The sequence below is a fragment of the Apiospora hydei genome (genome assembly GCF_038363865.1).
Source record: "Apiospora hydei strain CBS 114990 chromosome Unknown utg000002l_segment0_segment0, whole genome shotgun sequence".
Lineage (NCBI taxonomy): Eukaryota > Fungi > Ascomycota > Sordariomycetes > Amphisphaeriales > Apiosporaceae > Apiospora > Apiospora hydei.
The window spans coordinates 3,302,898-3,327,275 of NW_027117361.1; the positions used below are offsets into that span (position 1 = coordinate 3,302,898).

Genomic DNA, 24,378 nt, shown 5'->3' on the forward strand with positions numbered 1-24,378 from the left:
AATGTCTGACCGTGTCCTCCCCCGAGGGACTAAAGGACGTGGTTTCGAGTGTGGTAGTGGCGTGAGATCTGATTTCATGTCCACAGTGAATCCCAAGACCCGCCGGGGTTCGAGTGCAACCAAGATGGGTAAGAGTCGCTGTGCGCAATGTTCTCATTGTCGATTAGGAATTGATTCACTTCCACAAGTGAGATACGTGATATCTCTGGGTGCAGTGCGTTCAACCACAAGCCTCCCTTGCCTGGTGTTTTTTTTCTCTCTTCCTCCTGCCCTTTTCTTCTTCCTTTACCCCCTTCTTTTCCTTGTCATTGATTTTTCTATCTACCTTTTCCATATCCAACGATTCGAATCCAGTTGAAGAGTTGAAAGGGTCCTTGGGTACACGTTCCTGAATAGAGGCAGGCCTCTTTTCCCAACGGGTGTTTGGACATCGTATGGCACAGGTGGTCGAGTGGTTGGATGTACACCCTCCGTTGGTTTCGCAGTTCAAGTCTGGGTCTCACCAGGATGTGGTTTCGAACACAGTAGTGGCTGAGGTCAGAATCCGAATGGGCTGACTTATCTCTGCAGTAAATCCGTGGCACCCTCGAGGGTCGATTGCGTCTGAAGTGGGTAGGATTCATCGCACATAGAATAACCTCCATGTCGAGAGATGCAGTATGTTCAGCCACAAGCTTGCCTGCTTGATACTTCTCTGGAACCATACCATCATGGCCTGTGCAGAGCAGTGACAACCAAGGAAATGAACTAGTTATGGCGCAGGATACAACATAGGCGCAAAATCAACACTACCCTCCAATGGTCTCGGTGGTGATGCCGTAAGGTGGTGACAAAATACTCCCCTTGACTTTGGCTCTCGGTCTTGGTGGGCAAATAACTTTGATATTATTGTATTACTGCATGCTATCTGGGAGATTCGTCTACCTACGATAGAGGTGCTGTGTCCTGCCCATCGGGTCTTTCCCGATCTAATGAGCATGAAAACTCTTTATGGGTTGGATAAAATATCGTGTATTGAGACCGACTCCCGTATCTTAATCACGGTAGTGGACATTGGCTTTCTTCAGCCACGGCGCTCCAACCTCGACGTGCTGTTCGACGAGGTCTTTGGCGCGTTGCCCTATGCTGCGTATCGCCCGGGGACCAACGGTGAAGCCGTCCCAGAACAAATAGTCCTCGAAATCTGCGCAGGGCACCATTTCCACCGTACCCGAGACTGCTTTTTCTGCTGCTGTTGTTGTAGTGGTGTTCGGTCGCAGGCAGGCCTCCTCCACCTGACCGAACGCCTGGTCTGCGGGTATTTTACCCATGCCCCTGCTGTCTTCGAGTCCAGAGTCCTTTAGCTGCCGATCGGCAATGAGTTCCAGCAGGTACTTAGACACGTTGGGATTAATAACCTCCCGTCTCGAGCCGATCCCATGTAGCATGTTGCGATCGCTTCCGTTGTCGTTTTCGTCGTCTGGTCCCGTACCAGTAGTAGACGCCACCTCGACGGTCGGCGTGTTCATTGCCAGCCATCGCTCCGTCATCCCATCCATCCAGTTGTCCCAGTGCTTGGTCAGATACGCCGCGTTGCGTAGCTCGTCGGCCTGGGAATGGGGAGGCGGGGGCCGGTAGCGCGCCGTCTCAAAGCCCGGGGTGACGGACACGTCGAAGAGGCGCGGGATGAGCACGCGGAACGGCCTACCGCTGTTATCTTCGGAGGAGGCGGCGGTGGTCGACATGCGCTTTCTAGCGCGCCACTTCGTTTCGGGTTGGTGATGATGCTCGGCGTCGTTCGGGTCCGGCTGGCCTTCCCGGGAGGCTTGGTAGAGAAGGTCGATTTCCTGGAAGATGATGGAGGCGAGCACTTCGATCATCTGGAAGGATATGTCCTGGGGGAAAGCGGACAGGCGCCACACATCCCAGAAGCCAAAGTCGAAGACCCAGAGGGTGTCTTGCGTTGGATGGGCGGCGGGCTCAGAAGCAAGGAATGTATCGATTTGCTGTTGGAGATCGGGTAGGCGAAGAGGAGTGGGGTATTGGGTGCTTAGCCAGCTATAGTCGTAAGCGGCACCGTATGTGATGTTTCTCGAAGCAAGTGTGTGGTTCAAAGTCATCTCATATACAAGATTGGATACGACCGACCCCCCTGCCTTGTAGATAGGAGGTACGTAAGACAGGTAAGACGCGCAGTCCATCTGTAATTCATGTTAGTCCCATCGATCGCCATCTCCAGCCTGTATAGGTAGGTTTCATACTTTTCGGCAAAGTACCTCGGTCCAAGATGTACTCTGGTCGTTAAGGTCGGCTGACCCCTGGTTGAGCGTGGCGACGTTCCCTCCACCAAACACCACGATCCTCGGGCCTCGCCCCAAACCGGCCGCGCCGTCCCCTGGTGTCCATTTCAGGACCTTCAGGTACGATGCGCCAAGATCAATGAGCCACAGCCGGCTTGGCAAGGCATACACCAGAACATAGAAAATGGTGACGGCACCGAGGAGTTGCGGCCATCGGCGGTAGGTTCCTCGGACCGCCATGACGGACAAGAATGATATGACGGCCACGGTCCATTCTTCGGAAGAAACAATCAACGACTTATGATTTGGAAGCATATTTGCGGATGCCAAGACGGAAGAGGGTGCGGCGATGACTGGGGCTTGCCAAGGCCCTCTTGGCTCCGGCTCGGAACCTGGAAGGCTAGTGCAAGACTCGTCGTAGTTTCGCCTCGATGCGGCTGCTGTCGAACCTTCAGAGCTTACACTGACGGACGATCTAGGCTGCTTAAACGTATGTCAGGAGATCCGGACATGGTAAGCAGGCTATGGAACGTAGAGGACAAGATGGGCAAGGGGATGGACAATAAAGAAGACCCAAGCATGAATGAATAGGTCCCTGGACCAGGTCGAGACAGGACGCGGAGAAATAAATATGTATCGGCAGGGGCAGAACCCCTGGTGTCCAAGGCTACCTGAAAGGAGGCGTTCGCACTAGTCTTTTACGAAGCGGGCGGTAGTATTAAACTAAACGCAGCCTAGCATCTGAGCGTAGACGTTGGACGGAACAACGGAAGAGTCACTTGAGGACAATCTGCCTGAAGAGGAGCGCGAGGGTTTCGTGAGGGTGATCGACACAGGTAATAACAGGCAAGGCAATATCGCAGTATGATGCGAGATGGCGAACATTGTCTCAATTCAAGTCTGAAGCTTTGTTGAACTCGTCTTGCCTGCTTGAGGAGTATCTGGGTTTAATCCCGCAATGGATGACTTGCCGTCAGTAAGTGTAAGCTGGGGAAGAACAAGGCTAAGACATTGGGATCCCAGCTGGCCGGATCCCCTTGACAAAAGCTTGTGTCGATTTAAGCCGACCTTCATTTCGACTTAAATCCCATATGGCATCTTCAGAAACGGGCAGGCCCGCAAGACCGGCACTTAGCACCATTTCTTCCTTCTCCCGACTGGAGCCACAAGCCCTGATCCTACCTGGCGTGAAACCCAATTCCTCCCTTTGGCCCGTCATCCTCCCATGACGCTGGGCCGTTTGACCCAACCGTGCTTTTCGTGTGCCTGTGGCAAATCAACAAAACATTACTAAGCCATACGCGTGCGAGTCCTCTCTCTCCCACTGTTCAAGACTCGAGCCAACTGCCAACAAGGCCGCACCGCCCAAGTCCGACGAATACCGGCGCTTGCGGGAACCCGGGCCCGCCAAACTCGGGATCCAGTCCGGCAGTCCCCGGAAACAAGATGGCCGCCAGTCCAGCCAGCCAGTAGATGGAGCCCGTGAAAGCGCTGATGCCCATGTATTCGCGCCGGAGCCGTGGGGTGAGGGGCTTGCGCCATGTGTAGAAGAGCGTGGCAAGCCCCAAGATGACGGACAGGCTGATGGTTTGCGCGTTATGGAATCTGCACCCCAGATAATGTGAGACCTGTTCATCAGTAACGAACTTACAACGATGAGGGAAGGAGTCTGGAGAGGGTAGGGTTTCCTCTCGAGATGCTCATTGCTTACTTCGCATGCGGTGGCCAATTAGGGTTCTGCATATGCGTGGGGCCCATGTCTGCTATGGCGGCCGCGAGCAGCAGACCGAGCGAGTCGACCGTGAGAAGCACGCGACCCAGCATGGTTGGTTATATTAATATATTGATGAATGGTGCAGTGAGTATTGCAAGAAGACGTCAATCCCACGAATTGCCAATTATCGCGAAATGCAATGAGCTGAAACCTACCTAGATATATACGCCTGTTTCGACGCTATCGCCCTAGCTGGCGCTCAGCTGAAAACGACCCGGATACGCTTTGTAAGCGATTTCCTCAGACGGCGGTTGTTGTGTACAAAATGCCCGAACCAATGTGGACGTCGGCCGTGGTACGGTCCAAGGTGGATCTCCGCACCGTCATGGGAGCAACCGTAGCAGATTATCATGGCAAAGGCGATGGCATACGGAGACATAGACCGTGAGGCGAGCATGGCACCAGATGCATTGTCCATCAAACGGGTTTTGCGTACCCGTCTGTCATTGCTTGCCTGTTCCCCGGTAGTATGGAATTGATGAGCTTCATAAAGCGATCTCGGCCAGAGAAGGCTTTGGAGGGGGCCCATTCCTTCCGCCCGTAGCTGAAGGGTTCTTTGACCGGACGGGACATTCCCTCTACCAGCTCTACCTACTAGCTCTACATACTAGATATCGCTCATAGTAGATGCTAATAGTGGACATAGTATTGAAGATGCCGCTTGGTATTAATAATAAGACTGCAACACTGAGCGGCTGGATATGGGGTTTCGCCTGTAAATGCTGATGTTCCACGATTTTCTATGGTGGGGAGCTTCAGGCTGGCTAAGCCCGAACGGGTTAGTGTCGCAATAGCTGTCCTCGGCTCTGCGCCGATTCCTCCGTTGGGACCAAATTTTCTACGGCTTCGTCACGAACCTCAAAATAAAGGCGAAATCCTCTTCCAGTCCCCATCACAAACTCAACCGTCTTCTCCTCACTCTACCCCAATTTCTCTCTCCGCAAACTCCACGTCGTCTCTCCTTTTCTCGTTGTTGCTACTATATCCCACCCTAATTACCAGACATGCAGCGTGCTTTGTCTTCTCGGGCCAGAGCCTCGGCTCTGTCCACTGCTGCCAAGTACAGACTCGGTAGCTCATCACAACAGCTCCGGTTTGCGCACAAGGTTCGTTGCCGTCCAATTTCACCCTCTGCGGGGTCCATCGTCATGCCATACTAACAGTGAGCAAACAGGAGCTGAAGTTCGGTGTGGAAGGCCGTGCTTCTCTGTTGGCCGGTGTTGACACACTCTCGAAGGCCGTTGCCACCACACTGGGTCCCAAGGGCCGCAATGTCCTGATAGAATCCAGCTACGGTTCGCCTAAGATCACCAAGGGTATGTTTTTGCCAAAAAGAAACCCAAGAACTGGCCTACATATTACCATTGCTCCAGAGCCTGTCTGACCTGTTATAATTAGATGGTGTTACCGTTGCGAAGGCTATCACTCTCAAGGACAAGTTCGAGAACCTCGGTGCCAGATTAGTCCAAGATGTTGCCTCAAAAACGAACGAGTCCGCCGGTGATGGTACGACCAGTGCCACCGTCCTGGCCAGCGCTATCTTTAGCGAGACCGTGAAGAACGTGGCCGCCGGCTGCAACCCCATGGACCTGCGCCGTGGTACCCAGGCTGCTGTCAACGCCGTTGTCGAGTATCTCCAGAAGAACAAGAAGGACATCACCACCAGCGCAGAGATTGCCCAGGTCGCCACCATCAGTGCCAACGGCGACACCCACATTGGCAAGCTCATTGCCAACGCCATGGAGAAGGTCGGAAAGGAGGGTGTCATCACCGTCAAGGAGGGCAAGACCATGAACGATGAGCTCGAGGTCACCGAGGGTATGCGCTTCGACCGCGGCTTCGTGTCTCCTTACTTCATCACCGATGCCAAGACCCAAAAGGTTGAGTTCGAGAAGCCCCTGATCCTGCTTTCCGAGAAGAAGATCTCGGCTGTCCAGGACATCATCCCCGCCCTTGAGGTCTCCACTCAGCAGCGACGACCCCTTGTCATCATTGCTGAGGACATTGATGGCGAGGCCCTTGCCGTCTGCATTCTCAACAAGCTCCGTGGCCAGCTCCAGGTCGCTGCTGTCAAGGCCCCTGGCTTCGGTGACAACCGCAAGTCCATCCTTGGCGATCTGGCTGTTCTTACCAATGGTACCGTCTTCTCTGACGAGCTCGACATCAAGCTGGAGAAGGCCACACCCGACATGCTCGGCTCCACCGGTTCTATCACCATCACCAAGGAGGATACCATTATCCTGAACGGTGAGGGCAGCAAGGACAACATCACCCAGCGATGCGAGCAGATCCGTGGTGTCATGAGCGATCCCACTACCTCTGAGTACGAGAAGGAGAAGCTTCAGGAGCGTCTTGCTAAGCTCTCTGGCGGTGTTGCCGTGATCAAGGTCGGTGGCAACTCCGAGGTTGAGGTCGGCGAGAAGAAGGACCGCTTCGTCGATGCGCTGAACGCCACCCGTGCGGCCGTCGAGGAGGGTATCCTGCCCGGTGGTGGTACTGCTCTGCTCAAGGCTGCCAGCAACGCCCTGAAGGGTGTTGAGGCTGCCAACTTCGACCAGCAGCTTGGTATCAACATCATCAAGAGCGCCATCACCCGCCCGGCTCGCCGTATCGTGGAGAACGCCGGCGAGGAGGGCTCCGTCATTGTTGGCAAGATCATGTCCGACTTCAGCGGTGACTTCAACAAGGGCTTCGATGCCGCCAAGGGCGAGTACGTCGACATGATTGAGGCTGGTATCCTCGACCCCTCAAGGTCGTGCGAACTGGTCTGGTTGATGCCAGCGGTGTTGCCTCGCTCCTCGGAACCACCGAGGTCGCGATTGTCGAGGCGCCCGAGGAGAAGGGTGCTGCCCCTCCTATGGGAGGTATGGGTGGCATGGGCGGTATGGGTGGCATGGGTGGCATGATGTAAGGAACATACCAGCGTGATTTGTCTTTTCCAATTGTACCAAAAAAGGGCATCTGGCTTTGGAGTTTAAAGGAACGGACGAGCGCGGTGGGCTTGTAATCATCTCCTCTCTTCGCCTATGTACCCCTATCTGTATATTTTACGTGTTGATATCCCGTCGGCGTTGCTGAGCTGTATAGTATTAGTCTAGAGAGGACCTTGGCTAAACACGAGAGCATGCATTGATGATCAAAACCTGGCTGCCTTCTGAGAACAGTGATATGCGTGACAGACACAATGAGTTGATTGGAACTGGTACTGGCTCCTGTACACGCGCATGACTGGCCTATACCGCATCTCTGGCTACGAATTAGTATTATTGTTTTTTATCATAAGTCGAAAGCTAATGTTTCGTCTTTTTGAAGAACGCGTAGGTATTGAGTTGATCTTGTAGCCTGCTTCTGCCTTTCGTCATGCAGGTAGACAGACACGCTCTGAAGGCACGTCTATTTTGTCAGCATGCCCAGTCACCCGCCCTTGTTGGATGACAATGACGCAAGCAGCCCACGTACAACTTAGGTACCCGTTCCGACGATAGATGAGTTTCAAGTGCAATTACCCTAGGTAATTAAGCTATAGGTAGGCAACAGTATTATTGGATCGGCCTCCAATAGCCTCCAATACTCTGCGTGCTGTGTTGTCGTTGTGATACCTACCAGTAGCTTGAAAACTTACGATCTCTGGGGCTGAACCGAGCACAGGCCATGGTGGCCCCAAATTGCTGAGGCAACGACCACTTGTCCCCTGCCTTTTGCCCACTCGGTGCTCGTCCAACCCCCCACAGCGTCACATTTGTTTCCTACCACGTTGGTCGGGTTGCTTACTTACCTGCTTGCTTTGCTTTGGCCCGGGCCAGGGAAACAAAAGCCCAGAGAAAGCAAAAAGGTCGACCCGACGACCCCACCAGGTCACCGACCGACAAGAGCTGCCTTGGCCGTAGTGGGATCCCAGTGCCTAAGGTGGTAGTAGCAGTACCTAAGTGTTGTTGCGTTGCGTTGCTCCCCCCCATTTACCCCTCCACCGTAGCTCGCCCAGTGACTGGCCCAGCGCCCAGCCCGTTCAATTGATTTGATACGTTTGTACTAAAATACCTTGGGACTTGGGACTTGGAGGGGGAGTCCTTGAGCAGAAAGAGAGGAGACCCAGCAAGCAAGCAAGAAACGAAGAGAGAGAGACGAGCGAGCCCACTCTTTGCTCTTCCGCCTCTCCATATGCGATTGATTGCGACCACCTTACCTGGACTGGCCTTGGGACTAAAAACAACTCTTTCACTCTTCCACCTGTCTAACCTACCTTTTACCGCTCAACTCCAAATTCCCTACCCATCAAGCCCGACCGGCGGCAGAAGCATCTCCTTGCTATTGTAAGAATCTCCTCCTCGACGACGCCCTCCAGCAAAAAATTTGCCCTTCCGCAATTTTCCTGTGCATCATTCCGCCAGCCTCCCGACCGCCCTTCTTCATCCACCCGTGCTGGCCTGTCTCTCGTCTCTCCTGAACTACCCCGCTAACCGTCGCCTTCTGCTTCATCACAGCCCAGTCAAGACCGACCAGAAGAGTTTCTTTTGCGCAACAACACATTCACAGCAAAAATGGTAAGCCGCGCCCCGTCAATCTGTGCCCAATTCGACACGCAAGGCTAATTCTGGTGTTCCGTAGTCTCAATCAGGGTTCGTCTTCCTTCCTACCTCTCTCCTTGCCACAGGACCTGGCTGTTGTGTTGTCGTGTGCTCGTGAGGCTTTGTTGCCGCGACCCGACCGAGACCAACCGAGTTTACGACACACGATCAGCAGCTAGAGCCCGTCACGTTCGCGAAGAAAATGAATAGAGTTTGCGCTGACTCTTCGTGCAACACAGAGCTTCCGTCTCGCAGGAGTGCATAACTGCCTTCAACGACCTTAAGCTTAACAAGAAGTACAAGTACATTGTCTACAAGCTGTCGGACGACAACCGTGAGATCGTCGTCGAGGAGGCCTCGGACGACAAGGACTGGGAGAACTTCCGCAGCAAGCTCGTCAACGCCCAAACCAAGTCCAAGAGCGTATGTTTGGTTCGGCCCCCACATGTCTCCTTTACCGCTAACCATGACGCAACCAGGGTTCCGTCGGCAAGGGTCCCCGTTACGCCGTCTACGACTTCGAGTACAACCTCGCCTCCGGTGAGGGCTCCCGCAACAAGATCACATTCATTGCCTGGTCTCCCGATGATGCCGGTGTCATGGTACGTTGCCTATCAGCCACGCGCTCCGTGGCCCCCACTCCCCCTGGTCCCCACCAGCGAGTTAACCCGTTTCGTTTGCAGGCCAAGATGGTGTACGCCTCTTCCAAGGAGGCCCTGAAGCGATCCCTTAACGGCATCGCTACCGAACTGCAGGCCAACGACCAGGATGATATCGAGTACGACACCGTGCTCAAGATCGTCAGCAAGGGTCTGGCCGGCTAAGGAGCTTGACACAACAACACCCCAAGAGATACCAAGAACATAATGGATGAACTGAGATCTCTTACGTGATACAAAGTTGCAGCTGGAGTCTTATGCTGTGCGGGAAGTCTACGACGTTTACGAAACCAAACCCCCAGGCGACCACTTTAAGGACTGAAGATTGGACGGCTAGGCTCTTTGCCTGTCTACTGCTATAGGATGGAGGCAATGTAGAAACCGTGATCAAGTTGGGTTCTCTCGAGGCGGCACAAGTTTCTAGATTTGATGTTGGTTGGGGAGGGCCAGTCCCTGCATTAGAGAAAACAAAAACAACCTCTTCTTCACCCGATGCTGGAATGTAGAGCATGGAATATTGCGCTTGCCCCGGTATTTTTTTTCGTCAATTCATTACTGGATCTCAAAACATGCCTTTTCCTCATCCCTTTGCTTTCCAAGCCGTCTGGAACGTATCAAATATTTTCGTAGCTTCCTTCCTTCTCATCCCGTATCCGCTGGAGTAAGAATCCCTTAAGATCGTCCCAAAACTCGGGCGACTCCAGAGTGTCGGAGCCACTAGTACCCTGGGCAACGTCAGCCTGCGCAGCCTCCGCAGTCTTTGGGGTGGAGGCGGAGGGGGAAGCGGCGGCGGAAGCAGAAGAAGCAGCCACGGCTGCGCCCCCCCATAACCATGACGCTGAACTCGAGCGTCGTCGGGCCACCCTCCTCGGCCAGCTCCTTGAGGACCTTGCTGTCGACGACGGGCTTCTTCTTGTAGAGCATCTTGATCTTCTCGAGCGGGACGCTGCCGGCCAGCTCGGCGGCGACGGCGGCCTTGAGGTCGAGCACCGACGTGTTGGGCGTCTGCGACGTGAGCTTAAGGTCCAGCGGCGGGTTGCGCAGCGACTTGATGACGACGGCGAAGGAGCGCTCGGAGCCCGGGGGCCGCCGGCGCCGGCGCCGCTGCGGCCTTGGGGCTTGCTCATGGGTTTCGGGGCGCGGGGGAGGGTGTACTGTTGTAGTTTGGGTTGTTAGTCAAAGCTGCAGGGGGTGGGAGAGATGTAAGCGGTATGGACTGGACGTACGGCAGCGCGGGCTGGGTAGCTCCGCGGATCCTCGACATGGTCGGCCGACAGCTTGACGGGACGGCTGTCGAGCGCGGCGAGGAACTGCTTGGCGAAGGAGGCTTCGGTCATGGTGGCGAGGTCGCGCGGGTTCGTGCTCAGGGTCGGGAAGGGGTAGGAGGTGTAGAGGGTCTCGGGCGGCGGCGGGGGTCTTTTGTTGTTGTTGCTGGCGTTGCTCGCCATATACCTGCTGCTGGCTAAGTAGGTAGGTATTGTCTGGTCTGGTAAGGTATGTATGGTAAGGCAGGTAGCAAACCAGAAGTGTGGGTGTGGATAGTGATGATGATGTTGCGGCTGGAGTGGTGGGGGCTATCAATGTGGGCTGGCTGGCTTTCGAAGCTGCCAAGTTCCCAATGCAATGGGAGGTGGGGTGTTGTGGCTAGGGCCTTTGGGTGCGCTGTGGCTGGAGGGCTGCTGTCAAGTCCGTGAACACGGGGAGACGGGATGGTGCTGATCCTTCTGTACTTCTTTTTCGGAAACTGCGCTTTCTAGAATGGACGAGAGGCAGGGTTTTCATTCGCCAATGAGGGCAATCTCGTTTCGATCTCGTCTTCCCCCTTCGTTCATATTCGGGCGAGTATTCTGAGTGCCTACCTAGGTACCCTGGTACTCATCCTTCTGGCAATGTCCTCTGGCAATATAGGATCAGCAGTCAAGTCTCGAGGAAAAAGAACAGTATCCTAGCCCCAAGATGTTGCCTGAAATCCAATGAGCGAGTATCATGCTGCTATTTCTTTTTCCCCTGGACATCTCAAATGATCTGGCCAGGCAGTTGTCGCGGCGGAACAAGGCAAACTCCACCAAGGAAGTCGGATACTGTAGGTCAGTCATTATCTATTTTGTCTGAATTTCCCTCTCATTCCCTCCCTATTGGTGAAGTGTTTTCAAAGAGCATGTTTTTGTGGTTTCAAATGACAGAAATCTCCCTCCGTTGAGGGGTCTCCGGAGAACTGCTTGCTTCCATGAAAAGGAAATATGCATGAGGAACAAGAGATTTGCTAGACCAGCCGATTACTTGCACCCGACTGGAGTCATTAGGTTCTCTTATACGATACCGCTTAGGAATCTTCGTGTCTGGTCCGAGTTTCACTGGTATATGAAGAAGATCGGGTTGGAAAACTGAAGTACAGACAGTCATTCCAAGTACAGATTTCGAATATGTCACTGCCGAGTTGGCCCGTTGAGTTGCAGGCACGCATACCGCTAGATAAACAAATCAAGATTAATCAACAACTAGATCACAAAGAAAGAAGACTCTTATGGGTGATGATATCATCCAGCGAGGCGATTCCTTAGCTTGCCAGCCTCTTGCTACCGCCCGACTGGGATGCTGCTGTGAGGGATGGATGCGGCCGCAGGCTAGGCTGAGCTGAGGGTTAGCATGGCAGCGGGCCATCGTCTCCGGCTTGCATCTTGACGATCTAGGTTCGATGTGCTATCCTGCTGGCTCCTGCTGGCCCAGAAAGGAAATGATCTTTCTCCGGCTGGCTACATCACCCACGTAGGTATATAAGTCATTCCTGGGCCGGGAAGGGACTTGCCGCCGGAGTGGTCAGCATCCGGGGTAAGCTAGCGGCTGGCTAGTTCACCATGAACCATTCTCTTTAGGCAGGACTATTGTAAATCGCGCTCTTCTCATTGGTCCCGCTGTGCAGTCTAAGTCTAGCCTTGACTTGTTCCTTGCAGACTGTCATCCGGTGTCCATTACCAAGGCATCGGGGATCGGCGCGATAGCTTGTTTTGAAAAAAGGGCAGCGAGCAATCTGGGCGAGAATGCTGGCAAAGCACATACTATAATCGACTCGCGATCTTAGCGCGAGTATACTTGGTTCCCAAGATGGCGGGCAAGCACGCTGTCATGTCTCGGAATGACAGCAAATCTCAAGACAGAGAAAAGATCTCCCGAATACGTTTGCCATTCCTGATCCGCGCGAGTGACTGTGGTTACGGCGAAGAAAAGGACACTATAGTCGTGGAGAAGGTGGCTAGAGAAACTCTCACATTCTTGCTTGCTTGTTACTGGATTGGGAGGCTTGTTGAGAGACAGCCCGGTTGGCAGACACTGCAAGCGCGCCCCCCGCGATCGTCATCCTCGTAGATGTTCGCCTAGCCCGCGTGCTTAGCCGGCTACTATGACTTCCGGACTAGACCTGCAGCTTAGTATGGCAGGACATTAGAGAGGAAGAAGAATGCAGAGGAAGTATCAGAGTACATGGCAAGCGGTATAGAGAGTGTGTATATTATCGGGCATTGCCCGCCGTCTTAAGGAGGGAATTGTTCCTGCTCTGTGTGCATCTTCCCTCTCAATCATCCCAAGACTATAATCTATTCGCATCATATATACCCCAAACCTGCAAAAATGCGTTTCTCTAAGATTGCAGCCGTGGCCGCGGCCGCCACTGTCGCCGAGGCTCAGCGCCCTACGGACACCTCCATCTGCGACTACTACACCACTGCCCTGTTGAAGGAGAACACGGCCAAGAACCAGTACAATCTTCTGACTCTGGTCGTCAACACTGTGGTCATCGGTAACTGTAGGTATTTTCTCTGCAGAGTCGCCAGTACACAAGCTAGTGGCGGTTGCTAACGTATCCTCCTCCCACAGACACCATGCCCAATGTCGGCATCAAGGTTCCCGGTATCCCTGGCCGCCGGCCAGTACGAAGGCACCGATGTCAACCTCCTGCCGTACTTCACCGGCGAGCTGGCCTCGACCAACCGCGGTGGCAAGTCCGGTGTCTCCGTCAACTTCCTTGATGGCGGTGCTGCCGAGCCCCTGATGAAGAACATGCCCGCCAACGACATGAACTCGAAGCAATAGTAAGTCACATCTCTCTTTACCCATCACCAGAGCCTATCATCGCGAAGAGACATATAACTGACCAATGTGTCTTTTCTCCAGCTTCCTCCTCACTCACTTGTACCAGTTCTTCGGCTCGCTCCTGGGCTGCTCGCAGCAGGGCATGCCCGGCTTCGACGCCTACACGGCCGCGGCCTCCATGTACAAGGTGCACAAGTTCATGGATCTGAACCCGTACGAGGTGGGCTACTTCATCCAGCAGGTGGGCATGGCGGCCGCCTCGTTCGGCGTGGCCGAAGACGACGTCAAGGCCGTCGGCACGGCGCTCAACTCGCTCTTCGGCTACCGCTGCGCGCCGCCCGCGACCGCCATCAAGGCCCAGGGCCCCGCCCTCCAGAGCATCTGCATCGACGGGGCCTGCCCCATCTCCCCCATGGCCAACGGCACCTGCGACCCGGCCTACGAGCCCGTCCTCGTCCCCGTCAACACCACCTCCAACGCCACCAAGGCCGCCCCGGGCTCTCAGGGCACCGCCACCATGTCCGGCGGCGGCAGCGGCAGCGGCATGATGCCCACCATGTCCAGCATGCCTAGCACCGTCCCTACTGCTGGTGCCACCGCCTACGGCGTCAGCTTTGCTGCGGCCGCGGCTGGTGTTGCTGCTCTCCTTATCTAAGAGTTTGGTTAATTGGTGTAACGACCAGTTACGACCCCAAAGATTGCCCTGTAATATAACGACGGGGTTTGATGTATATACGAATCTTATTCTTGAACACTTAATTACTTAAGTAGTTTGTTAATCACTAATGACTGTTTGGGAAGCCTTGTTTGTGTGGTGCATGGCTGTGATCTTGATACATACCATGTAGTGGTATAATTTATTTTGGTATTGCTTGTTGGAGTGACACAAAAATCTAGCGTTGTTGCCGTCGAAGCTAGTTTTGTCTTTATTTTTAGTTCTTGCCGTGTTCAACCAACTTCACTCTTCGCATCCACCTCGAGTCACACAGGGAATTGCTCAATACCTCGCTCCCGTCCAATTGCAATCCAAATAACTTTAAAAGTTACTGATCCGACATCTGATCTGCACGGCAACAATGGACTCATTGAAGTCGTTATCTGCCGTTGCATTTCGTTGCAGTCCGTTGCATCGGAACGCTCCAATGGTAGCATTATATTCTGGACAAGACCGCCTTGAAGCAACATGCTAAAAATAATGATCAACACCCAAACCTACTGCCACTACACCACAGCCAGGCGGCTACCGAGCCTCACGCGAATTTGGCCCTGTCAATCCCGCAGATCCATCTACCTAATCCCCGATCCGTGAGCCCGCCTCTGCAGAGCCTAAGCCCCTCCTCATGACTGTTGGTATGCAGTGAGACTCGGGCTGCATGAGAACAGATTCTTCCATGGGAAGACTTGGGCTTGGCACCCTGGGACCCAACTCCCGCATGAGACGATACATCCGCGAAAAGGCTGGTCTGTCACCATGCCACCAGCGCAGAACAGGAAGCAATGAACAAGGAAAGGCTGGCCGGTTATACGATTGGGGGTGGTAAGATCCTATGCTTATGTGGACAAGAAATGCAACCCCGCCCTCACCCACCATCCGGATAGGGACGAGTATTGGGGGCTGTCAACATGAAGCCTGTACATGTCCGTGAAGCCCATTGGTGCGTTGGACACCGTGCAGACATCCCATATTGCCCGGGCCACACACACTCACTCAGTCCCTGCAATCCCTACTCATGGTTGGTGTGCCATTGTCAGAAGAGAGTAGAGAAAGCCATGGATGGCATACCGCACTATCGATCGTTCGTGGGCTAGACCATATGGCATTTGGTTTGGCCATGCGTTGGACGGGTATTACAACAGCGGTGCATACATACCTACCATTCCCGCCCATCCAGGCAGATAGTCCATATCCCGCATGAAGTCGAACTCTTACGGACAGCTCTCCCCTCTTCGAATCTATAGGCACGATTGCCCAAAGTGAACACCACCCGATCGCATTGTCATGAGATGGCCATGTTCGGAACCGCATCATGATATGCGATACTTCTATGACAGAGATAAGCGAGTAGTGCTTGATTTCTGCCATGCATCGCACACCGACGCAGCACAACCGAGGCCGCAGTGGCAGCTTTGCGCCACTGGCCCAGGACGAGCCTGATCTCCAACATGAAAATGGTCACGAGACGGAGGTCGAGGCAGATGAAGAAGTCCACTCGGGCCGGCATAGACTATCGGGAAGGGCACGATTCCAGCAACAGGTCCAAGCAGTAATTCGGCAATCCTCACTGACTCACGAAGACCAACTTTATGAACCCGTTCAACACCATCACGAATACTCGACGCCCCTTGCCTCACCCCCGTCTTATCCGTGGATCTTACGGTTCGCCGCCGGAGGAGTTTCAGGAAATCGACATTGCTGAGCTGGAAGCCACCCAGATCGAGTACTACGGACCAAGGGCGCCGTCCAGTCTTAGCAAGGAGAGCGATGCACCTACCGAGTCTACCTTTGTGGACGACAAGGACAAGTTCTTCTGCTGCGCCTACGAGACACCAATCGTCGGTGTCGATGAGAAGAGCGATCCTCCGGTAACCAACAGGCCTGCGCAAGGCTTCGCTGATTACAGGCCATTCGTTCTAAAGAGCCATTTCTCATTGCTTCTCTTGTTGATGCTGGGGGCCCTGCTTGGCCTAACAGTCTATTCCACACATATTCTTCCCACCGAGAACCAGCTGTTAGTCCCTCCCAACTCTTCAAATAGCCGGAACGACAGTATGTCAGGCCTGAAGTTGCGAGGTCTGGTCCCCGTCCGGGTATTTGGCCGCGCCTCTGTCGCTGTGAAGCTCGGCCGCGCTGAACAGGATGGCAACGCTACGCAACCTGAAGAACAGCCGCAAGGGCCCACCACGCCGACCCTGGTTCCTACTCATCCGGTCGGCGGCACATCTGCTCAGACACATCCATCCCCTGGGGAAGGCCACACAACTACTGATGATTCCCCAGGGAAGTTGCCGCCGCCTTATCCAACATCCCCGGAGATCCAGACATCGCCCACGGATGGAGACGGTGGAGGAGGAGTGTCGACACCCCCGGTCTCGCCTACTACAAGCGAGCCGCCCAAAGACAAGCCCCCTAAACCAACAACTGCAGAAGCGACGTCACCTACGGCCAAGCCAACCACTACGGAGGCGACGTCACCCACGGAAGCTCCGCCACCTACAGCGCCGTCACCTACAGAAGCGCCGTCACTTACCGAGGTGTCGTCGACTACAGACAAGCCAACAACTATAGAGATGACATCACCTACGGAAGCGACGATACCTACGGAAACCCCAGGAACTACTGAAGCGCCACTGCCTACAGGTGACCCAACGACTGCGAAATTGACATCACCTACGACAGAGCCTTCACCTACAGGAGTACCATCACCTACGGAGACGTCGCCGCCGCCGCCGCCGCCGCCACCGCCTACAGGAGCGCCAGGTGGCCAGAAACCTGGGATTGTGTGTACCGACACCGTAGTATTGACAATTACCAAGACCACGACGCTCTCAGAAACCACAGTGTACGCTCGTGATCTTTCTGGCCTAGGTGAAGGTTTTGATGTGCATGGACCCGAACCCCCTGGTCTGGGTGACATTTTCGGTCGTGGGCTTGGAGGGCGAGGGAAAAGACTTGCTGTTCCTGTGACGACTCTCTTACCGCGACAAGTTCCGGACTGTACCTCCACCGTCACAACCACTATAACCACGGAGGTTACTGTGATAGCACAGAAAACGGTGACTACAACTCGCCCACCGACCAATACCGGCGGTGGGACGCCCAAGGAAACGGATAACGCGGGCTCTCCAGTCATAACCCCAACCCAGTTTCCAGGTCATCATTTCCCAGACCCCAATGGCGGTAACGGAAGTCCCAAAACCACGGATAATCCAGATCCTACAAATAAAACCCCAGGCCCAACTACAGTTTTCACTACCGGTGATGGTAATCCCAAGAGCCCAGGCACTGGAGATCAAGTTTCTACAACAAAACCCGGTGCCGGCGATGGTCAACCTAAGGATACGGATCGAACAACCCCCCAGTTCAAATTACAAACGTAACTCCAGATCATCCAGGCCATCATCAACCTTCCACACAGCCTACTCCCGGCAATGATGAAACGAAGAAACCGGATCACCCAGGCTCCCCAATGGAAACCTCAGCTCCAAATCCAGACCACCCAGACCCCGGGACGAAGACGGCCGATCAACCTCCACCGAAGGCTACTCCGGGCGAAGATCCTCCTGATGGTCTTCCAGACCCCCAGTTCAGACACCAAAGCCAACGCCTAACACTGATCCTCCTATTCAAACCCCATCTCCTAAACCGAATCCTCCAGCCCCAACTCCAACCCCTGATCTAGGCACTCCAGCTCATCCTCCGACCCCTAACCCGGATGCTCCGGCCAAAACTCCGGCCGCTAAACCGGACGTACCGCCAGCTAGCAGTACGTCTCCCATCGACCGACCGTCGCCACTGTCGCCGAGGCCAAGTGCCACGCCTCCTGCAAGCCAAGCACTCCAAGTCGGTAACGCATCACCTTTGGAGAAGCAACCGACGCCTCTGGCAACCTCCGATCCCGATGAGGTGCCGCCGCTTGTTCTTGGAGTCGTTTCAACACCCCCTGACGGCCGCCAACACTCCGCCGCCGTCCCCGCAGCAGCAAAAGCCTGAGAGTACACCACCAGGACCACGACCGCATGATTTCGAGAATACGCCACTATCACAACAGATGACAACAGAGGATGAACCTCTCAGGCCGTTCAACACACCATCACCGCAGGTTAAAAAGCCGCAAAATACACCACTTCCACCACATACTATCACGGTAGTAGTGAGTACGGAAGTGGACCAGCATTCCACAATGACGAGTACCTCGACCGAGACCACGACGGTAAGCCGTGATCATTGTTAGCTCTCTTCGCTGTTACTTACTGTTTAATAGAACCCTATAGGTGCGGTCTTCACGCAAGAGCGCATCACAACACTGGACGTGGTCATGAAGGTGGTGTCCCAATCCACGATTATCTATACCGATTGGACAGAAACCGACGACTTCATGACCTGGTTAGCCACAACCCTGACAGACGCAGCAGGCAACCCCACCGCGACAAAGAGTAGCCTCGTGAACATGGCGCCTTTCCTGACCACCTATACCGATGCCGAGGGAAGGCCGACCCGTACCGGGACTGCGTGGCACCAGAACCAGTGGAGAGTCACCACCAAGACGAACGGGCACGGAGGCTACACTACCGAAACATACGCAACAAGACTGACTACATCAACATTATCAGATGCCTGGGGCCGTGCCACCAGCACAAGCACCGGGATAGTTACTGAAACGTTGGCAGTCACGACGCTGTATGATTCCAATGGCGTCCCCACCATGACCAAGACCATGTGGGAGCCCGTAACATCTACAAGCACGGCGGTAGTCACATCTACGTTGGCAAGCAACTCTTCCCGTAATAGTTTCACCTCGGCAAACATATCGGGCTTGAAAGTGTCCTCTAAAGACTATTTTGTCGGCCTCGTATTGCCCCCATTTCTAGCCGTCGCAATTTCGATCCCAGTCCGTATGCTTGACCAAACCGCCAAGCTATATCAGCCCTTCCACGCGTTGACGAAAAAGTACGGCGCCGAAATCGTCGACTCGCTCTGCTTGCAGTCAAGCAGTCTGCTGGGTTTCGTAACGGGCGTGCAGTCGCTGATGAGACACCATATACTGCTCTCGGTGACGGGCCTGCTACTTCTGATCAACGCAGTGCTTATACCCCTCAGCGCCGAAGCCTTTCGTATATCGGTTCGAGGGCCTGACTGCTCGTCACGGGGGCGGCCTCGCCCGGCTGTGATGTGACGCTACAGGCTTTCCCGACTCTGGTCAGTATCGCCACCGCGCTGCTCAGCGCCATGATGCCCTAGCCATAGTCGCAGCCATCACGCTGCGGAAGTGGAAGACGGGAGTCTGGAAGAACCCCTGGAGTATGGAGGTGATGGGGCTTCTTGCCACGAACGGCGAGTTTCGCGCTCTAATGAAGAGACTCAAGCCGAAGAACAGCGGCGTGATCACGAACAAGGACGCCATCAAGGCCTTTGGCCAGCGGAGATTCGGCCTCAAGGAATGGTACGACACCTACGGTTGGGAATATGGCGTCCTCATCAAGAACGACGCGGGCAACCTATTGAAGGGCAATAAGAAGCACGTCGGCTTCAGCAATGGAAATATGGCGAATCGGAGCAAAGCCATGCCCTTTTACGTCTTGAGCCTCTGGGGCAGGCTGCTGGCTCTTCTGCTGCTGGTCGCTCTGCTCGTCGTCTCGCTCGTATATATCAGCACGGGCGCCGACTCGAAGTTCGATCATTTTATGGACGGGGGATTCGTTTGGAGTTCGGTTCTTGTTTTGCGGCGTTGGTGTGGTTGTTTCCCTATTCTGGGCTACTTTCTTCAATGGTAAGCTTAACTGTACATGGAGTCGCCTGCCTGGTGTCATGTCCTGTACTAACTGTGGCGACTTAGCTGTCGCGTTCCTCAGTCCGTACCGGCTCTATCGCAAGCATTACGACGACATCGCCGCAGTGTTGACCCCGCCCACCAATGCGTATTCTGGACTGTGGGAAGTGTGCCGGTGGCGACGTCCCGACGGCTACCTGGGTCTAGTGGCTTTCACGGCGATCCTGTCTGACGTGCTGCCGATCTTGCTGGCCAATGTCCCCTCGAAGGTCCTGCAGGCGTCGGCGACGCACCTTGTTTGCACCTGGTTCGCTGCGGCCATCTTGTCACAGATGCTGGTCGTGATTACCTGGTCCTTCTTGGTGGATTGGCCTCCCATGTCAATGGATCCCAGTACCGTCGCTGGGGCCATGTACTTTGCGCTGGACCCGGGGACGTTCATGGGCGGCTATTTGACAAGGTCGAGCACCCCGGGCGGGAGGTCCAGTCAGGTATAGAAGTGGGGTAGGCATGATATATTTATAAATTAAGCAGTAAATTCTCATCTTTTATAAATTAACTATTTATTTTAAGAACGCGTTAATCGTTCTTTATTCGTAATAAGTTATATTTTTAAAATATTTTTATTTCTTATTATAATATAACGTGGTTTATTATTAAATCGAATATATTATTAAGTTAAATACTTTTATTATTAACCTATTTAATTAAACTTTAATACGTAATAACTTTATAATTATAATATTTTATTTATTTTAAAAAAAGCGGATAACTTTAATAATTTAAACGTTACAAAACGGTTTAACCCGAATTAATTAAAAAGCTGCGGCGAAACATTACGTCGTTTTATTATTTACCCTTAGTGACCGACTTTACGGCCGAACCGCACGACGTGAAATTTAATACTTAAAATATAAATTAAATACGATTAAAAAAAGGTGCTTCGTAAATATATAATTAATTTAAATACCTAAGGGATGCCTTTAAAAATGGCTAATGTGGAAAATATAGCTAATCTCCTTATCGCGTCGCGCGGCGGCGACCGCGTCGGTAAGCACTGGGCTAGGCGCTTTATTAACCATAACCCGGACCTTAAGACTAGAATAAACCGTCGGTACGATTATTAAAGGGCTCTCTGTGAAAATCCGAAAGTTATTTCCGGCTAATTTAGCCTAATTATTAATATTAAAGCTAAATACGGCATTATTAACGAGGATATATAGAATTTCGACGAGACCGGTTTTATAACAAATATAATCGGGTTAATACTCGTTATAATACGCGCTAATCGGCGTAAAAAAACGAAGTCGGTCTAGCCTAATAATTAGGAATAATCGACGGCCATTAAATGTATTAATTCGTAAAGCTAATGCATTCCGCCTTTCTTAATTATTTAAAGCTAATATTACCTCGCGAATTAATCGCGCGAGAATAATTTACTAAGCGATTAAGTAATTAAACCGACTTTTAATAAATAAACCGATAACGAAACAGGTTTAAACTAAATTAAATACTTCGATAAACATACTAAATCGCAAATGAAAAGTCGTTACCGCCTCTTAATTTTCGACGGCTACGAGAGCTATATTTCGCCGAATTCGAAATATACTGCCAGGATAATAATATTATTACTATTAGTATATCTCTTTATTTATCGCACCTGCTCTAACCTCTCGATATAGCACTTTATTCGCCTTTAAAACGTGTTTATTCGAAGGAAATCGAGCTATTTATTAAGGCCTCGATAAACTATATTACGAAGCTTAAGTTCTTTATCGCGTTTAAGGCCGTATATTTTACTGTTTTTACGAAAACTAATATTAAATCTAGATTTAACGTATCCGGCTTAATACCTCACTATTCGGACAAAGTAATAAATAAGCTGGATATATAACTTTAAACGTTTACACCGAAATAGTCGCGACCCGGGATTCTAAGCACGTATAACCCTTAAACGCCGTTTAACCCGTAATAAATAACTAAGCACTTTATTTATATTAAAAGAAGGGTGTCTACTTATTAAAAAAGTTCTTTAACGCTAATTTTAAATATAATAAACTAAATAACGAAAGGTATAACCCGAATAGCCTACAAGGTAACCATATTAAAAAATTAGGTCCGCACCCTTTAAAATGTCAATTTAGCCCTTTTAAAGCGCCGGAAAGCTAAAAAATTACGAGTCCAGCTTAAAGGAGCCTTTACTATTAAGGAATCTCAAGCGCTACAGGACGAGAAGGTAAAAAGAAGCGTTTACCGACCGGCGAAGGCGAAAATAGTAGCTCGTCGAAACGACGCGCGACGGGCGGTAGGCGCTGTGGCAACTGCGGCGAAACCGGTTACAATGCGCGAACGTATGAAAAGGATATAAAATTAAGTAGCGAATCGAATAGCGAGTAATTTTAATTAATTTAAAGCGTTATAATTAAATAAATTTATATAAAAATATCGAGATATAAAAAAAGTATCCGACTTAATAATATATTCGACTTAATAATAAACCACGTTAGTTTATTATTAAGTTAATTATATTATTTCGCCGGTTACTCTTTTTATTTTTCGACTTTTTTATATAAATTAATTTAATTATAACGTTTAAAATTAATTAAAATTATTCGTTATTCGATTTTTCGCTTAATTTTATATTCTTTTTATATATTCGCGTATTATGGCCTGTTTCGCCGCAGATCCCACAGCGCTTGCCGCCCGTCGCGCGCCTCTTCGACGAACCCTTATTTTCGCCTCTATTAGTCGCTGGACGCTTCTTTTTTATTTTCTCATCCTGTAGCCTTCGGAATTCTTTTAATCGTAAGGGTTTTTTTAAACTAAACTCGCGACTTTTTAACTCTCTAACGTTTCGAAAAGATTAAATTAGCTTTTTATAATATACGTATTTAATCTTTTATAAAAATTATTTTATATATAATTATATATATTTTTTTATTATTTAATTTAACGTAGTTTATTATTAAATTAGATATATTATTAAATCGGATATTTTTTTTATATTTCGACATTTTTATATAAATTTATTTAATTATAACGCTTTAAATTAATTAAAATTATTCGCTATTCGATTCGTTACTTAATTTTATATCTTTTTTACACGTTCGCGCATTGTGACCGGTTTCGCCGCAGTTACCACAGCGCTTACCGCCCGTTGCGCGTCGTTTCGACGAGCTATTATTTTCGCCTTCGCCGGTCGGTGGACGCTTCCCCTTTATTTTTTCGTCCTGTAGCGCTTAAAATTCCTTAATAATAAAAGCTCTTCTAAGTTAAACTCGTGATTTTTTAGTTTTCCGACGCTTCGAAAGGGTTAAATTAATATTTTAAAAGGTGCGGACTTAATTTTTTAATATAATTACTTTATAAACTATTCGAGTTATACTTTTTATTATTTAGTTTATCGTATTTAAAATTAACGTTAAAAAACTTTTTTAATAAATAAATACCCTTTTTTTAATATAAATAAAGTGTTTAATCGTTTATTACGAGTTAAACGGCGTTTAAGGGTTATATATATTTAAAATCCCGGGTTGCGATTACTTCGGTGTAAGCGTTTAAAGTTATATATTTAGCTTATTTATTACTTCGTTTAAATAGTAAAGTATTAAGCCGGATACGTTAAATCTAAATTTAATATTAATTTTTATAAAAATAGTAAAATATATAGCTTTAAATACGATAAAGAATTTAAGCTTTATAATATAATTTATCGAGGCCTTAATAAATAGCTCGATTTCTTTCGAATAAGCACGTTTTAAAAGCGAATAAAGTGCTATATTAAGAGGTTAAAGTAAATGTAATAAATAAAGAGGTATATTAATAGTAATAATGTTATTATTTTAATAATATACCTCGAATTCGGCCGAAATATAACTCTTATAGCCGTTAAGAATTAAGAGGCGGTAATAACCCTTTATTTACGATTTAGTATATTTACTAAAGTGTTTAATTTAGTTTAAACTTATCTCGTTATTAGTTTATTTATTAAAAGTTAGTTTAAGTATTTAATCGCTTAATAAACTATTTTCGAGCGATTAATTCACGAGGTAATATTAATTTTAAATAATTAAAAAAAGCGGAATATATTAGTGTTATAAATGAATATATTTAATAGCCGTCGATTATTTTTAATTATTAAGCTAGACCGATTTCGTTTTCCTACGCCGATTAGTGCGTATTATAACGAGTGTTAACTTGATTATATTTATTATAAAGCCGGTCTCGTTAAAATTTTATATATCCTCGTTAATATTACCGTATTTAACCTTAATATTAATAATTAAGTTAAACTAGCCGAAAATAACCTTCGGATTTTTATAAAGAGCTTTTTAATAGTTATACCGACGGTTTATTTTAGTCTTAAGGTCCGGGTTACGGTCGATAAAGCGCTTAGCCTAATGCTTACCGACGCGGTCGCCGCCGCGCGACGCGATAAGGAGATTAGCTATATTTTCTACATTAGCTATTTTTAAAAGCATCCCTCGGGTATTTAAATTAATTATATACTTACGAAGCACCTTTTTT

General features: G+C 50.5%; 8 protein-coding genes across 8 annotated transcripts; 5 read left to right on the forward strand and 3 right to left on the reverse strand.

Moving 5' to 3' along the window:
* Positions 1-1,034: 1,034 nt before the first annotated feature.
* PG997_001048 (uncharacterized protein) lies at positions 1,035-2,519 on the reverse strand (the record flags this gene model as incomplete). Its single annotated transcript, XM_066805363.1, has 2 exons — positions 1,035-2,180; positions 2,256-2,519. The coding sequence occupies 2 exons, from the start codon at positions 2,517-2,519 to the stop codon at positions 1,035-1,037; spliced, it is 1,410 nt and encodes a 469-aa protein (XP_066675136.1).
* A 1,088-nt stretch (positions 2,520-3,607) lies between these two features.
* PG997_001049 (uncharacterized protein) lies at positions 3,608-4,103 on the reverse strand (the record flags this gene model as incomplete). Its single annotated transcript, XM_066805364.1, has 3 exons — positions 3,608-3,884; positions 3,931-3,948; positions 3,991-4,103. The coding sequence occupies 3 exons, from the start codon at positions 4,101-4,103 to the stop codon at positions 3,608-3,610; spliced, it is 408 nt and encodes a 135-aa protein (XP_066675137.1).
* Positions 4,104-5,057: 954 nt separating this feature from the next.
* PG997_001050 (heat shock protein 60) lies at positions 5,058-6,964 on the forward strand (the record flags this gene model as incomplete). The annotated part of the gene is made up of 4 exons (XM_066805365.1): positions 5,058-5,159; positions 5,228-5,369; positions 5,452-6,767; positions 6,806-6,964. The coding sequence occupies 4 exons, from the start codon at positions 5,058-5,060 to the stop codon at positions 6,962-6,964; spliced, it is 1,719 nt and encodes a 572-aa protein (XP_066675138.1).
* Positions 6,965-8,591: 1,627 nt separating this feature from the next.
* PG997_001051 (uncharacterized protein) lies at positions 8,592-9,442 on the forward strand (the record flags this gene model as incomplete). Its single annotated transcript, XM_066805366.1, has 5 exons — positions 8,592-8,594; positions 8,659-8,669; positions 8,858-9,041; positions 9,098-9,220; positions 9,302-9,442. 5 exons carry the CDS (start codon positions 8,592-8,594, stop codon positions 9,440-9,442), a joined length of 462 nt encoding a protein of 153 aa, XP_066675139.1.
* Positions 9,443-9,891: 449 nt separating this feature from the next.
* On the reverse strand, positions 9,892-10,725 carry PG997_001052 (uncharacterized protein; the record flags this gene model as incomplete). The annotated part of the gene is made up of 3 exons (XM_066805367.1): positions 9,892-10,002; positions 10,109-10,431; positions 10,500-10,725. The coding sequence occupies 3 exons, from the start codon at positions 10,723-10,725 to the stop codon at positions 9,892-9,894; spliced, it is 660 nt and encodes a 219-aa protein (XP_066675140.1).
* A 2,176-nt stretch (positions 10,726-12,901) lies between these two features.
* On the forward strand, positions 12,902-14,018 carry PG997_001053 (uncharacterized protein; the record flags this gene model as incomplete). The annotated part of the gene is made up of 3 exons (XM_066805368.1): positions 12,902-13,080; positions 13,174-13,362; positions 13,445-14,018. 3 exons carry the CDS (start codon positions 12,902-12,904, stop codon positions 14,016-14,018), a joined length of 942 nt encoding a protein of 313 aa, XP_066675141.1.
* A 1,426-nt stretch (positions 14,019-15,444) lies between these two features.
* Positions 15,445-18,074, forward strand: PG997_001054 (uncharacterized protein; the record flags this gene model as incomplete). The annotated part of the gene is made up of 3 exons (XM_066805369.1): positions 15,445-15,618; positions 15,659-17,457; positions 17,660-18,074. The coding sequence occupies 3 exons, from the start codon at positions 15,445-15,447 to the stop codon at positions 18,072-18,074; spliced, it is 2,388 nt and encodes a 795-aa protein (XP_066675142.1).
* A 190-nt stretch (positions 18,075-18,264) lies between these two features.
* Positions 18,265-20,348, forward strand: PG997_001055 (uncharacterized protein; the record flags this gene model as incomplete). The annotated part of the gene is made up of 4 exons (XM_066805370.1): positions 18,265-18,294; positions 18,346-19,195; positions 19,266-19,851; positions 19,934-20,348. The coding sequence occupies 4 exons, from the start codon at positions 18,265-18,267 to the stop codon at positions 20,346-20,348; spliced, it is 1,881 nt and encodes a 626-aa protein (XP_066675143.1).
* Between the last annotated feature and the right edge of the window lie 4,030 nt (positions 20,349-24,378).